The following is a 15,731-nucleotide window of genomic DNA, read 5'->3' as shown; positions in this document are numbered from 1 at the left end:
AATCAATATTATTCTAAATTTAGAGTTCTGACCAAAAGTTATTTGTGATTCTTAGGATGTCTTTCAACCCACTGTCCATCATACTTCAACAAAATAGACTTACTGGACCTAACTACATAGATTGGAAAAGAAACATGGACATTGTTCTTACTGCTGAAAGTTATAAATTTGTACTGACTGAGCAATGCCCTGATGCACCTACTGGTGAATCTACTCAAGAGGAGATTGAACATCATAGGAAATGGGTAAAAGCAGATGAGATGACGCGGTGTTACATTTTGGCTTCAATGTCAAATGTATTGCAACATCAGCATCAAGATTTACCAACAGCCTATGATATCATGAACAATCTCAAGGAACTCTTTGGTCATCGGATAGGGCTTCTAGGCAAGAAGCCATGAGAAAGATAATGACAACCACGAGGGTACTCCTGTGAGGATCATATCCTAAAGATGATGGCTTATCTAAACGAAATCGGATCCTTGGAGGAGAAATTGATGGGAAACCCGGATCGATATGATCCTCCAAATGCTACCTAAGTTTTGAGCGGTTCCCTTTGAACTATAATATGAATAAAAGGATTTATTCATTAGGGGAACTACCGTGACAGCAGCAGAAGGGTTATTTCGTCACAATGCTCAAATTCACTATCTTGAAAATGGTTCTACTTCTAAACCGAAGGAAAGAAGAAGAAGAAACAAGTGGTTCAAAGAAAGTGAATAAATCTCAGTGTCGGGATTTAAAGCGGGAATGAAGAAGCAGAAGGGCAAGTGCTTCATCTGCAAGCGAGGACATTGGAAGGCGGACGTTCTCGTAAGAACCAAAACAAAGGTATATCTCATGCTCTAGTTGTTGAAACATGTTTAGCGGTGTTATCTACCAGACCGTGTGTAGATACGGAGCCATTGATCATGTCTGCAATTCCTTGCAGGGGTTCCAGAAACCCGACGACTATCTGAAGGGAGATTACCGTCTACATGGGCAATGCTACTAAGGTGGCAGTTGTTGCAGTGGGAGACGTCTACTTGTCTTTTAGTAGAAATAAAAATTTGGTCTTAAGAAATTGTCTTTATGTACCCAGTTTTAGAAAGAATTTAATTTCGGTTTCTAAACTGTTTTTAGATGGATATTCAGTTTCTTTCAGAATGATGTAGTTATTAAAAGAAATAAAGTGATTATCTGTTCTGGTGCATTAGTTGGCAATTTGTATATTTTAAATCCAATTTCTTCCACAAAGCAAAACATGAAAATTTATAACTCATCTTCTAATTCTAATAAGAGAAAAGAACCTTCGAAATGAACCAAGCATATCTTTGGCATCTAAGACTTGGTCATATTAATTTAAGTAGGATTCAGAGGCTTATAGCGATGGACTTTGAGTTCATTAGAGTTGGAAAATTTTCCAACTTGTGAATCTTGCTTAGAAGGTAAAATGACCAAGAGGCCGTTCAAGGCCAAGGGTATAGAGCGAAGAAGTGTTAGAGTTGGTTCACTCGATTTGTGTCTATGTCCGTCCGGGCAAGAGGAGGTTTTGAATATTTTGTCTCTTTCATGGGCGATTATTCAAGATATGGATACATTTACCTAATGCGCAGCAAGTCCGAATGCTTTGACAAGTTCAAAGAATACAAGGCGATGTGGAGAAACGATTAGGTAAAAGTATCAAGACACTACGATCGATCGTGGTGGCGAATACCTCTTAGGAGAGTTTAGGAATTACTTATCGGAGGGATTCAATCCCAATTGTCTGCACTGGAACACCCCAATAATGGTATAGCAGAGCGAAGGAATAGGACTCTTATGGAGATGGTTAGATCAATGATGAGTTATTCAGAATTACAAATTCGTTTTAGGGATATGCTCTGGAAACGACAGCGCGTTCTGAACTTAGTACCTTCTAAATCAGTTTCTTCTACTCCCATAGAATTGTGGAATGGGCGAAAACCAGTCTAAGACATATTCGGATTTGGGGTAGTCCAGCACATGTGCTGAAACCAGATCTTGATAAGTTAGAATATCGTACAGAAGTTCGCGTGTTTGTAGGATATCCCAAAGGAACGAAAGGTGGTTTATTTTATAGTCCTAAAGACCAGAAGGTCATTATTAGCACCAATGCCCGCTTTTAGAAGAAGACTATATAATGGACCACAAGCCCGATAGTAAAGTCGTTTTAGAAGAACTTAGAGAGGACATGTCTACTTGATAACGATACAAGATGAAGTACCACAAGAGGCTGCAACACGTGTCACACATGATACACAACCACGCATGCCTCGTCGTAGTGGGAGGGTTGTGAGGCGACTGAAAGATTCATGTTTTGGGAGAGTCTTGGACTTGATCCGGGTAAACATGAACCCGATCCCTGATATATGAAGCACTCCAAGATATAGATGCAGATCTTGGCAAAAGGCAATGAATTATGAAATAGAGTCCATGTACTCTAATAAGGTCTGGGAGCTTGTAGAACCACCCGATGGTGTAAAAGCCGTTGGATGCAAGTGGATCTACAAAAGGAAAAGAGGGGCAGACAGGAAGGTAGAAACCTTCAAAGCAAGGCTTGTTGCGAAAGGGTATACTCAAAAAGAGGGAATCGATTATGAGGAGACTTTTTCACCGGTAGCCATGCTTAAGTCTATCCGGATACTCTTATCCATTGCCGCTCATATGGATTATGAGATTTGGCAAATGGATGTCAAGACAGCTTTCCTTAATGGAAGTCTTGAAGAAAACATTAATATGAAGCAACCAGAGGGATTCATTGAAAAAGGCAAAGAGCATCTAGTATGCAAGCTCAATCAGTCAATTTATGGACTGAAGCAAGCTTCAAGATCTTGGAACATCCGGTTTAATGAAGTAATCCAGTCATATGGATTTATTCAGTGTCTGGATGAGTCTTGTGTATACAAGAAGTGTAACGGAAACGTGGTGGTATTTCTTGTACTATACGTAGATGATATTTTGTTAATTGGCAACAATGTCAAGGTATTATCAGACGTAAGGGTATGGTTGTCCAAACAATTTGATATGAAGGACTTAGGAGAATGTGCACACATTCTTGGAATCAAAGTTATAAGAGATCGTAAGAAAAGAATGTTGTGTCTGTCCCAAGCTTCATATATAGATACAGTCCTTGCTCGTTTTAGCATGCAGGATTCCAAGAAAGGTTTCTTGCCTTTTAGGCATGGAATAGCTCTATCTAAAGAGATGTCTCCGAAGACATCAAAGGAGATAGAAGACATGAAAACAGTTCCTTATGCTTCGGCTGTAGGAATCCTAATGTATGCAATGCTATGTACGAGACCTGATATCTGTTTTACCGTGGGCATGGTTAGCAGATATCAGAGTAACCCTGGACAAGGACATTGGACTGCGGTAAAGCATATATTAAAGTACCTGAGAAGGACTAGAGATTATATGCTAGTTTACCAAGCGGATGATCCGCTCCCTGGGTTACATAGCGCATTTCCTGTCGAGATAGGGATATGATGAAGTCTACATCGGGCTATGTGTTTACTTTAGGAGGTGGAGCTATTTCATGGAGGTGTTAAGCGAAATGCGTTTGGACTCAACCATGGGCTGAGTATGTAGACCTCGAGGCGCTAAAGAAGCGATATGGCTCGGGAACTTTCTAATGGACTTAGATGTGATTCTGGTTTGCCCAAAATCATCACAATTTATTGTGATAATAGCGATGGTGCATTGCAAACTCGAAGGAACCACGAGCCCATAAGGCAAGTAACATATAGAGCGCAAGTACCCGATACGAGATATCGTGAGCGAGGAGAAGTTGTCATCGCCAAGATTGCATCAGTGGATAACTGGCGAGATCCTTTCACTAAGGCCCTTAAGCTTTCGATCGGCATGTGGAGGAATGGGAATCGGATGTATGGTAGAAGATATGGCGACTTAGTCATTAGTATAAGTGGGAGATTGTTGGAGTGTATACTGAAAGCCTAAGCTTTGTAAACATTCATTATGAATAAAGAATCACATTTGGTCTAATTATCTACATTTGTTTGTAGTTGTTCATTTAATTTATATTGTAGATAACATAGTATGTGGTGTCACATACAGAAGATGATGTTATCAGTACCTTATAAATTATAAATAGCTCACGACCAGAATGGAAAGGAACAAACCATTAGAAGGTCGTAGTGTAATTAGGTATTAGTTTATCTTGACTATATAATTATACTAGTACACTCAGAGTGTATTGAGTAGGACCATTTGAGGTCGTTTCTTTATACTGACTTTATAAAGGAACAAAGACATCGGTTATTATGGAAGTGTGTGCTCTTAATCCTAATATAATAACAAGCACATATATTTGATATTTATTTCTTTAATTTATCAATGAGTGAGATTTAGTTCGATGAATCAATAAGCCCGATAAATTGGGAAATGATATCACTTATAGTGTGTGTTGTTGATTATAGAAGGAAACTGTGTCCTAAAGATACTAGGTTGATAATGTCCCCAAGAGGAGCTCATAAGGATTGTCATGTTAAACCCTGCAGGTGGACTTAGTCCGACATGACGATAAGGTTGAGTGGTACTACTCTTGGACTTAGACATTAATTAAATGAGTTGTCAGTAACTCACTTAATTAGTGGACATTCGATATCTTAAACACAGGGAGACTAACACACTCATAATAAGAAGGAGCCCAAAAATGTAATTTGGGATTGGTGCGGTAGTTCAATGATAGTTCTCTAGTGGAATGAATTATCATTGATAAAATTAAGTTGTGTGTTCGGGCGAACACGGGATGCTTAATTTTATCGGAGACCAAAACCAATTCCTCCTCTCGGTCCCTATCATAGCCTCTTATTTATAGAGTTCTATACCCACCTATACCCACCTTCTATACCCACCAATAGGGGCCGGCCAAGCTAGCTTTGAGATTGGGTGGCCGGCCCTAGCTTGAACCCAAGCTAGTAGGGCCGCCAAAATAAATTAAAGAAATTTAATTTTAAATTTTATTATTATTTGGAAGATATAGTTTAAAGAGAATTAAAATTAAAATATCTCTCTTGTAAAAGATCTACAAAAGATTAAAGAAAGAGATTAGATCTCTTTCCTTATTTGTAGATTGGAGAGATGTTTTATTTTTTCTTTAAAAATTATTCACATGTTGATAAAATTAAAATTATAGAAATTTCCTTTTATTAACCATGAAGAGATTTTAAAGAGAAATTTTATTTTTAAAATTTTGGAAACAAATTAGGAAGTTTTAATTGTTGATTAAAGCTTGTCCTCTTTTGTTTTCCAATGATGTGGCCGGCCATCTCAAGTTAATTGGAAAATTTTGTTTTATTTTTCTCAATTAATTCATGTCAAGGAAAATTAAGGAAATTTTATTGTAATTAAATTTCCTAATTTGCCTAGGCCAAGGAATATAAAAGAAGGGGTGAGGGTGCCTTCAAGAGACACAACATCTATTATTCCTCTCCCTCTCTTGTTCCTTGGTGTGGCCGGCCATCCTCTCCCTCTCTTCCTCTTGTGGTGGCCGAACCTCTCTCCCTTCCTTGGAGCTCTTGTGGTGGCCGGATACTACTTGGAGAAGAAGAAGAAGGAGGAGAGAAAGCTAGTATCTCTTGGAGCTTGGTTAGTATTTTGATTTTTCTCCTTGGTGAAGCTTTTCTTTTGTGGCCGAACCTTGCTTGGAGGAGAAGAAGGTGATTGGTGGTTTCTCATCTCGGTTGATCGTTGCCCACACAACGTCCGAGGTTAGAAGAGGAATACGGTAGAAGATCAAGAGGTTTTTCTACAAGGTATAACTAGTAATTTCTATTTCCGCATCATGCTAGTTATTTATGGAAATAATACCAAATACAAGAGGCTTACGTTCTAGAATTTCGAATATGTTTTTTCGAAGTTGTGTTCTTTTGTTTTTTACTTTTCCTTGTGATTTGATTGTTCTCTTTGGTTAACCTAAAGTTATTTTAGGAAATTAAATATTAGCTTTCTATTAAAGGTTTTGTCTAGTCGGTGGTGGTTGCTCCCATATCCAAGAAGGCCATGTGCCTCGCCACGTCAGTACTGGGAACCTTTTATGGAAATTAATATTTAATGGAATTAATAACTTAAGGAGACTTGGGTCGAACGTGTTAAGTTCCGCAGGAGATCCAAGTCAAAATCTAAAAGAACAAATAGATTAAGTTTTGGATCAAACGTGTTAAGTTCCGCAGGCGATCCAAAATTTAATTTAAAAGAACACATGGTAGCTAGGAAAAGGTTCAGACCTTTGTACAAAATTTGTGTACAGTGGAACCTATAGGTTTTCCGAGTAGCAACCAACAATAATGATGTAAATAATTTAATCTGAGGTAAAGACAAGTCATTTATGTCTCTGATTCGTTCTATGGACAATTATGTCTCTGATTCATTCTATAGAGCAGCTAAGTAAGGTGTGATAATCTTTTTAGCAGTTGAATACTCAATATGTTTGATGTCGCATGAACCATTTTCCCTAATGTATGGAATGGATGTTCTTATTTGGTCTTGTAACTAATTAATTTTGCTCTGGTCTTCGTGACTTGATCCTCATAAAATCTATGTGACTTATTTGGTCTTTGTGATTAATTTTGCTATGGTCTTCGTGACATGATCACCTTGTAGCCTATGTGACTGATATGGTCTATATGACCATATAACCTTATGGATTGACTTGGACGAATGGGAGATGTTGGACGTTACAGGAGACGAAGGGGGTCGTCTCTTTTGTTGCTGCAAATGTCTCGTTGCTGCAAACGCCAAAAAGACGAAGGGGCGTCCTTTCCCCTTCATCTTCCTCAACCTTCCTATAAAAGGAGCGTCCAAGCAATGAGAAAGGGAAGTGGATGAAGCGGAGGTGATCAGAGAGTGCAGCGAAGTTGTGAGGTAATCAACGAGCGTTGGAGAACGTCCAAAGGCTGAGATTTGATTCGTGAAAAAGTTTGAGGAGGTTCTGAACAGTGATCTTCTCGACGATAACAACAACGACATCTTCAACGATATTTTCAATAAGTTCATCAGGAGATCCATATAAATCATTTATAATTTACTTTTCAATTGTATTTCATACTATCCGAACGGACAGTGTCATTAACTTATATCAAATGTTCATGATTGTTCTCTGTTTAACTAACATTCGTACCTTTTTAAGTTCATAAATCACACCATTTTAAAAAAAAAAAAAACAAGTTAAGAAAATTCGTTACCATAAATTCACCGATGACGAATCTACCAATCATAAACGGCCACATTGAATTTAAGTGGAGGGACACGTTGCAAATATCCAGCTACTCCCCGCATCCCCCGGTGCGCCCCACCACCAGCTCCTTCTCCACCAGCCTCCAAGTGGCCCATCCGCCGCCCCCATTGGCACTCGCCCACTGGTCCAACTCCACAGTTACGCAAAAAGAAAATGGCACCAGCCATGGACACGTCAATCGATGGATTAATGTTATTAAAATCACAAGTGAACTCATAAAATCGTATAAAATCATGAATTTATTTATGAAAATTTAATGAAATTATGATAAAATTATGTATTAAAATAAAATCGGATCAAAATTATAAAATCGTATTTAAACTTGTAAAAATATAATTTTTGAGATAATTTTATCGATTTTGTATCGTAAATAAAAAAGAATAATTTTAGACAAAATGATATCGTTTTGGGATGATTTTAAATTTACATTTTTATCTATGAATGATTTATATTAATTTGTTATCTTATGTTTTATTTATCTTTAGATTTAAGTTTAGACTTGAATTTATGTCTATGTTGTATTTTCATAGTAAATATTTGATTGTTTAAAAGTTTAAATATGAGTAGTTTATGATTATATGAATTAAAATATTTTATACTTATATTTATGTTATAATTTGGATTAAAATATTTAATGATCAATTAAAAAAATATATCAGGTTTCTTTTAAAATTGATTTAAAGGATTATGTAAAATGTTACGATTTTACGATCCGATTTTATGACTATTCTAATAATTTTACCTAAACTCTCGATTTTGACAACACTGCATGGATGCATATTTCTTACTTCCTCCCCTACTGTGCCATCAGCCATGACGAGAGAGAGAGAGAGAGAGCGAGCGAGCACATGGTCCGTTTGCATTTGTGCTCCTCCACCCATCCGTTTGAGCATCTGCCTCTGCCATAAGTAGATTGCAGAGCCCGCAGCAGCAGTACCGTGCCAAATGTTTGGTCTGATATGATATGTCCAATGGTTTAACGTAGAGAATTTTGATGATTCTTTTTTATTATATTTTAACATTCCCAAAAAGTTAAAATAAACAATGAATATTATATTTGAACTCCTTGTAATCTCAGAAATCACAAAATCTAAAATCTGTGTAACTAGAGTCAGGGGCGGATCTAGAGGGGGGCAGCATCGGCGGTCACCCCCCCCCTCCCTTGCCGGTAATGGAACCCCTAGTAATATGGGGTTCCACCGGTGGAGATAGAAGATACTACCCCTTGTTTCACATAAAAATCGTCCCTTCATACTTGAATTTCTGGATCCGCCACTGACTAGAGTTCTTTAGATTTATCAGTAAGTTTCGATTAAAATTTATTGATGTTGAATACATAGGAGGAAAGAGAATAGAATAGGAGGAAAGAGAATAGATGTTGCATGCATAAGAGGAAAGAGAAAATAAAGAGAAATGACAAAAAAAACAATTTAAAAATAGTTAAATTTGTTAGAAAGGTAGAATGAAAAGAACACTATAAAAAAAAATACGTCTTTGATAATATACGTCTTTTAATAAATTTAAAAATCTATATACACCTTTTATAGTAAATTATCGATTTTTTTATTATGCTCCAACTTAATATATTTATAAAACAAAAATAATTTAATTAAATTCTTAGCAATTGTCATATTTTATATATATATATATTAGTAGCATGATCGATGTTTTTTAATCTAAATGTTCAATTTTTTAAATCAATTAATTCTATAAATGATTATGATAGCTCTATAAAAATAATGTTTAATTTTTCAAATCAATTATTTCCATAAATAACTAGTATAGTCATATAAAAATTCTCAATTAATGAAGTGCAAACAACGCGTCACTCCACAATAACGTGCTAGTTATCTTTTCAACTCCACTTAATCTAAGAGGAATTTATGAGTTTGACGGACTAACCTATGAGTCCATCAATTTTTAAAAAAAAATAAAAAATATTTCATATCTTCCACGATTTATTTTGAAAATTTTCATCAATCAAATATATCCATAAATATATTTTTTAAATAAAATAAATATGAGTTCTTACGTGGGATGAAAAGTATTATTTTTATTTCAAAATTATAACAAAAAAGATAATAAATTAGCATAAAATTTAGCTTACGTATATTTCTCAACCCGCGGGTCCAACCCAAGCCTATCACGGACTTAGGTAGGTCGGTCCAAGACGGACTTGAATTGATAAAATTTCAATCCAATCCGCTTAAATTATTTGGCGGGGCGGGCGAATACAACGAACCCAGCTCAAATTGACGACTCTACTTTTCACGGAGAAAATTAATCTGCAATGCATGCGTAATTTCAGTTAATTTTCATTAGCCTCGTTGATTATCCCTAGTGATCGATCCGATTTTACAGAAGTTTTTCATCGATTACAAGAGTAAATCAGAAAATACATGTAACGACCAACTCAGAAGCCCAATATCCTTTAGAAGAAAAAATTTCATCATAACTAGAATTGAACTGTGGATATTTAGATGATAATATAAATATCTTATCGTGGCACCATGCTGCACATATGCCTAGATGACAATTTACATATGTCACATAGCGCATTGTCTTTGCACCCCACTCTGAGATAAAAATCTAATTCTCGTTTTTTTGAGTTACCACTAAATATCCCTATTATGTTAACTAAGCTTAAGGTAATAAATATTTATATATACTTTGTATCTAAATTTTTTTAAAAAATCTTAATATACGGAGCTCAATTCATATATTTAAAAAAAAACCTACTAAAATAAAAATTCTTATATAAAGAAATTAATAAAAATATAATGCTGGTATGGAAAATTCCTAACTCATAAATACTAGAAATAAGAAAAATATTTTAAATATCATCGGAACAAAAACTACTAAAAAAATAATAAAAAAATCTATGAACTTTAAAAGAGAACTTAAATAATTCTTTTTAGGCTTTAAATTTGGTAGGTAAATTCTTAACCTATTTCTGATTCAAAAGTTAATTATATTTTAAAGTTAGATTATATTAGGTTGGTTAGATATCACACAATAAATCGAGAAGTGATTAAAACAAACGCCCCATTAGTCAAGCATTTTTAGGAAACTGTACATTAAGAAAAAAATTCTCCATTAATTTATTAAAACTATAACTCAATCCTTAAATATATTTAAAAAAACATTATGCTTCTTCCAAATAAGGCCCATAATTATGAGATATTGTATTTTTAAACTATTCACTATAAATACTTTCTAATCTATTTAATAATTTTTATATGACTAAATTGATCGTGTTAAGTTCAATATTATCTAATTCATTATTTTTATAAAAAAAAAAAAAACATCGTGCCACTCCCAAGGGCAAAAGTTATAAACCTGATTTAAATTGAATTGGATCATAAGCCCACCAACTTGATCCGACTCGGACCGCTCACCAAAATCGACACGACAATCGCTACGACAGGAACAACCAGGCCGCAACTCCAATTAATTAGCATCTCGCAACCGAAGGGCAGAAGCGCGGCGCGATCAGCGGGCGCGAGGTGAGGCGTGGTCGCTGTAGATGTCTCCCGGTTCTGGGCGGGCGCCTCTCTCGGCCTCGCACGGCACGTCTTCCACGTTGGGCTATGGCGCTGCTGACGGGGGCGCAAGAAAACGGGCGGCTGGTGGTGACCTGGGGGCTGCGGGAGAGGCGAGCGCCATGGGTTCCTGTTACGGCAGCCGGAACTGGAAACCGGAGGTCGAAATGAACGGGAGCGGTATCGATGGTAGGCAATCACAGAATCAGAACGACACACCGAGGTTGCTGACTCTTCCGACGGTTCTCACTATCGGCCGGGTGGTCGCCGTCCCCATCCTCGTGAGCAGTAGGTGCTCTGAATTCCGATCGCTCGCCCTTACTTCCCTCTGTTCCTTGTCCTTGGATCGTGCCTTTGGTTTTCCTATTTTGTGCATTTTTGTCTTTCGGTACCACTGATGGAATTTTTAGATTTTAGGTTGAGATTTATGATTCAATCTCGAACGTTTCTTTGAGATGTTTGTACCTTCTAATTTTATGGTGAGGTAGGATGTTTGCTCCAATGCCAAATTATTTGGGATGTTCTTCCTTTTGGTGCTAAATCATGCAATGTGCTTCAAAAGTTAGGTATTCTGAAAGCACGTGCAGTTCATCAAATTGTTTTCTTTGTATGCCATCAGACATTATTATTACTTAATGGTCGTTTTGGTGGGCGAAGAGAACAACAAGACCTACATCTATAAGAAACATTCAAATCCATTTCATTTCTAATTTTCTAGATCCTCATTGCTTCTGTAATAGCGATCATTGCTAGGAAAATTTAGTACCATTTTTCCTAGTTTTTATGAGTTATGAAAATTAAGCTAAAATTAGATAAATGTGCTATCTAGTTGACAGAAATAGATGACTTAGTGTTGACACATTGCATTATTTTTTCGTAGCTGTTTATTTATGTGAAGAATTTTATCCTAAGATTAGGGTTCTGGCATTTTTTTGACCTCAGGTCTGTTAGACAATTGTGAAGTGCAAGAGATACAAGTCAGCATAAGCCCACATTCTTGTGATAGATATTGAATTACAAGTAGCTAGAATAAACCAAACCTTGCATGTTATATGGTAAATATTTGTTCATTGGGTATCATATGTTATTTCAATTCTATTATTTGTTTCCTTAAAACCTTGAATTTGTCAAAAGTTTCATGAATTTGCACAGTTAATGATGGTCCGTCTACCCAAAACTGACAGGTAGTGTCATTTTGTTAACAAACTGAATTGAAATATCAGTCTGTCTTGAGTACCTTTTAGTGCAAGATTTAGTGCTGTATACTACATGTAAAAGATCATGACATCCAAATATGGTACTGGTAGAGCAAACCTTTTGAACTCTGTTAGTGACTATAGTATTTGGTTTCTCAAATTTGTATAATACCGTTTCAATATATTGAAAGCATATTCCTCATTGAGTTATAGCCTACATGTACTGGTTAATAACTCCATCGGTTGATTCTTCATTGTTTATTGTCGACACACTTGCGGCTCAGTTTGTAAAAGACTTGTTCCAAAAATCTGTGAAGTATTTATTTTTATCACTTATTTGTTGGTTCATTACTCTTTTACTATTTAGCCGCAAAAGTTGTTGCTGCAGGGTATATATATGAAACATTGGAGTTTAAGCTTATGTCCTCCATTAGTTCAAGTTTGTCCAATAATTTTAGGATTCAGTTTCTCCATGGTAATGCTTCTCCAAGAAGCAATTACCTATATATGAGTTACTAATTATCTCATTTTTCCATATTAAAAATAAGATATTAAAGGTTTTTTTTATTCCTCTTATTTATACTCTACTGTTGTAAAGTATTTCAGGTACAAAATCTTTTGGTTTAGCATTTTACCTGATACAGTGATTCTGTGATGTAAACTTATTAAGTTTAAGAGCTTACTGTACTTTCAGCTGCATTTAGCACAACTTCTTGGTTGTGCATTGCATTTTTAAATAATTTGAATAGTAGATATATTTGTACTATTTAAGCTCTTGATCTTTTTATTCCACATATAATTCTATCTTTTCTTGTTTTCTAAACCTTTTAGAAAAATATTTATTGACTTTCTTAAGTGCTTTATTGATTTCAATACATGGTTTGGACTTGACTGCATAATCTGACATCTTAACTTTCTCACTAGCTTTCTACATGGATGGTTCGCTGGGAACAACTGTTACAACAATCATATTTCTTCTTGCTGCAATCACAGATTGGCTAGATGGTTATATTGCACGTAAGGTATGTCTTCACTTATCTGATTTTGGACTTGGTTGAGCTATTTTTAGGATCAGCATGATAGTGAGTCCTAGATTTGATGAACTTATGAAGATCAGCCTGCTAAATATAAAGTTCATATAGTAAATTTGATTGACAAAACATGTCTATAAGGGTGGACAACAAGAAAAATGACTGAAAAGAAAGGTTGATTGGAGAGTAAGAAAGTATAATGCAATAAAGTTTGTTGCGAAATAAATGTATATGTGGCTCCCAACCTGAAACTAAAGATTAGAAAGTCAATTAATAAAACATTCCAATCTGCTTCTCTCATTATGATTTAGTTCATGATTAATATAAACACATTATAAAATGCAGCTAAAGATAGGATAAATTCAGGGCCTGTGGTAACTATTTGGGATCATTTTATTTTAGTCATTCTTCCTTTAGTGGTCCCTATAAGGTTTCTTTGTACAGATATATGGTCAAGTTAGGCTTATTGAAGGCCACACATCTGATTGCTGAAGTTATGATTGCCTATGATTATTGCAAATAACACTAATTTTTTATGTTTTCTAGTTGAGACTAGGAACAGCATTTGGTGCATTTTTGGATCCTGTGGCCGACAAGGTATATCTTTTTCTATTCGAGATAATATTTACTTCCTCTCAAATTAGAGACAATAGATACTTTCTCTCAACTTCCATATTCCTATGACATGATCTGATTATATTAATTATACGCTTTTTGTTATTTTCTATCAGCTTATGGTTGCTGCGACATTGGTTTTACTCTGCACCAAACCTTTGGAGTGTGCTGTGTTTAGAGAATTTCATTGGCTTCTGACAGCACCTTCAATTGCTATAATTGGTAGAGAGGTAATCTGAGACATAATGCAATTTTATGCGTGTGCACAAAGCAATCTAATTTCTTATTTATTCAACTCTCTCTCTCTCTTTTCTCTCAAAAATATTCATTTATTATGATAACCTGCTGAACATATGTAAATCTATGACAAAGTTGTAATCTTTATTTGTGTCAAGTTAAGTCTATGAATTCACCAAGATAATCTTGCTACATTAACTAGGTTCATGTTTATTTCAATTATGTGTCTTTTAGTCCCTAAAATTACTTCCGTTGTGAGCCTTAATCTTTGTGGTATGTCTCTCTATTTTTAGAATTCAGACCATATGGAAAGGAAATGTGTTTAGTAAATACATATACAATAAGATACACATGATTATGTTATTTATTTTTTGTATTGGTTTTATTTTTAATTAGGTTGTTTTTTTTTCCTTTTTCACGGTGATAAGTTGGTTTTACCATTATGTAATTTTTACAGATAACTATGTCAGCTGTTAGAGAGTGGGCAGCATCACAGAATAGTAGAGTTATTGAGGTATTTCTTTCATTTTCTGTTATGCTACTTTTAAGGTGTGATTGCTTGGATGGAATGTACGACGGAAAGGAGATAAATTATTACAAAATTATATGAGTTTCATCATTTATATGTATATTGTCAATTTCCTTCCTCTCCTCTTCCTTGTATCTTCCACCCAAGTAATCAAATCCTTAACAATTACTTGATTTGCATAAATGTTTTTTTAAAAAAAACCTTTGATTTTATTCTAGTAGATCTTAATAACAGGCTGTAGCAGTAAATAATCTGGGAAAGTGGAAAACAGCAACGCAAATGACTTCACTAACTATTCTTCTTGCAAGTAGAGATCCCAGGTTACATTCTGATTTTGAAGTCCTTTGCTTTCAGTGTGATATGCACATGTCTGATGTTTGATATCTGCACTAATCCTACTTTTCACAGACTCAAACAGCAGTGTGTTTTCGTCGCCTTTGGTGTCGCTTTGCTTTATGCTTCAGCTGGTCTTGCTGTGTGGTCGCTAATCATCTACATGAGAAAGATATGGAGAGTTTTGCTCAAGTAGTTATCTTCCAGTGGAACGCAAGCATACAAAGAATGAATCACACAAAAAGACAATGGGGATTTTAGTCGTGTCCCGACGCTGTGTCAACAAAAACTCTGAGATTCTTTGCATCATAAACCCTATTGCACTGATGGCATTTCAAGATCTTGCAAAGGATTGGTTATGAGATGCTAACAGACTAGAGATGCTTCTTTTTTCTTCAGAAGACTGCTGTTTAACATGACTAATGGTATTTATAGATTGGTTGGAAGAGAAAATTGAAGATCTTTCGTACTTAAATGTTTGAAGATCTGACAACTATATACTCTTATGAGACTCATAATGACTTGATATGCATGGGTTCTTTACTACCTGACGGACAGAAAAAAATTGGGTTGTTAAACTTTGGTATCCCTCTTTTTATGGAAACGTTTCATGTTATTTTGAGTATTGTTATTTTAAGTTTGTTATATTGGTATGGACAGAAAAAATTGGGTTCATGATTTTTGTGCAAGTGTAAACGTGTAAAGTTTGGATTCTTAAGGAGATGGAATTGACTAAAAATATAATACTTTTAATTGGAGTGGATTGAATTTAAACTAACCAAAGTTTTGTTAAATTGATTAAACTTCCAACGGCAAAAAAATATAATAAAATATAATATTTTTATTTTGAAATTGAGTTAATTGAAGTTAATTTAGTGGACTAAACAAGTTTAAAAATTATGAGTAGCACAGCATGCAACGTAAGAATCAATCAACTAAAATAACGGACAGGCTGACATAATTGATATATTTACGTATGACCTTGTTATAATA

At 35.2% G+C, this 15,731-nt stretch overlaps 1 protein-coding gene across 2 annotated transcripts; it reads left to right on the top strand.

Annotated features, from left to right (window-relative positions):
• Positions 1–10,688: 10,688 nt before the first annotated feature.
• Positions 10,689–15,281, top strand: LOC121988976 (CDP-diacylglycerol--glycerol-3-phosphate 3-phosphatidyltransferase 2-like). Of its 2 annotated transcripts, none has more exons than XR_006114140.1 (7): positions 10,689–11,085; positions 12,918–13,015; positions 13,571–13,621; positions 13,756–13,869; positions 14,334–14,390; positions 14,627–14,725; positions 14,814–15,281. XR_006114140.1 is itself a non-coding variant. In XM_042542729.1 (7 exons), the coding sequence occupies exons 1-7, from the start codon at positions 10,782–10,784 to the stop codon at positions 14,932–14,934; spliced, it is 831 nt and encodes a 276-aa protein (XP_042398663.1). In that variant the 5' UTR covers positions 10,691–10,781; the 3' UTR covers positions 14,935–15,281. The 2 variants fall into 2 exon arrangements, 1 of the variants encoding a protein (XP_042398663.1); XM_042542729.1 differs by having other exon boundaries at positions 10,691–11,085; positions 14,640–14,725.
• Positions 15,282–15,731: the final 450 nt, after the last annotated feature.

The sequence above is a fragment of the Zingiber officinale genome, chromosome 6B (assembly GCF_018446385.1).
Source record: "Zingiber officinale cultivar Zhangliang chromosome 6B, Zo_v1.1, whole genome shotgun sequence".
Classification (NCBI taxonomy): Eukaryota; Viridiplantae; Streptophyta; class Magnoliopsida; order Zingiberales; family Zingiberaceae; genus Zingiber; species Zingiber officinale.
The sequence above is the reverse complement of the archived record's forward strand: the minus strand, read 5'-3'. Positions and strand labels throughout refer to the sequence as shown.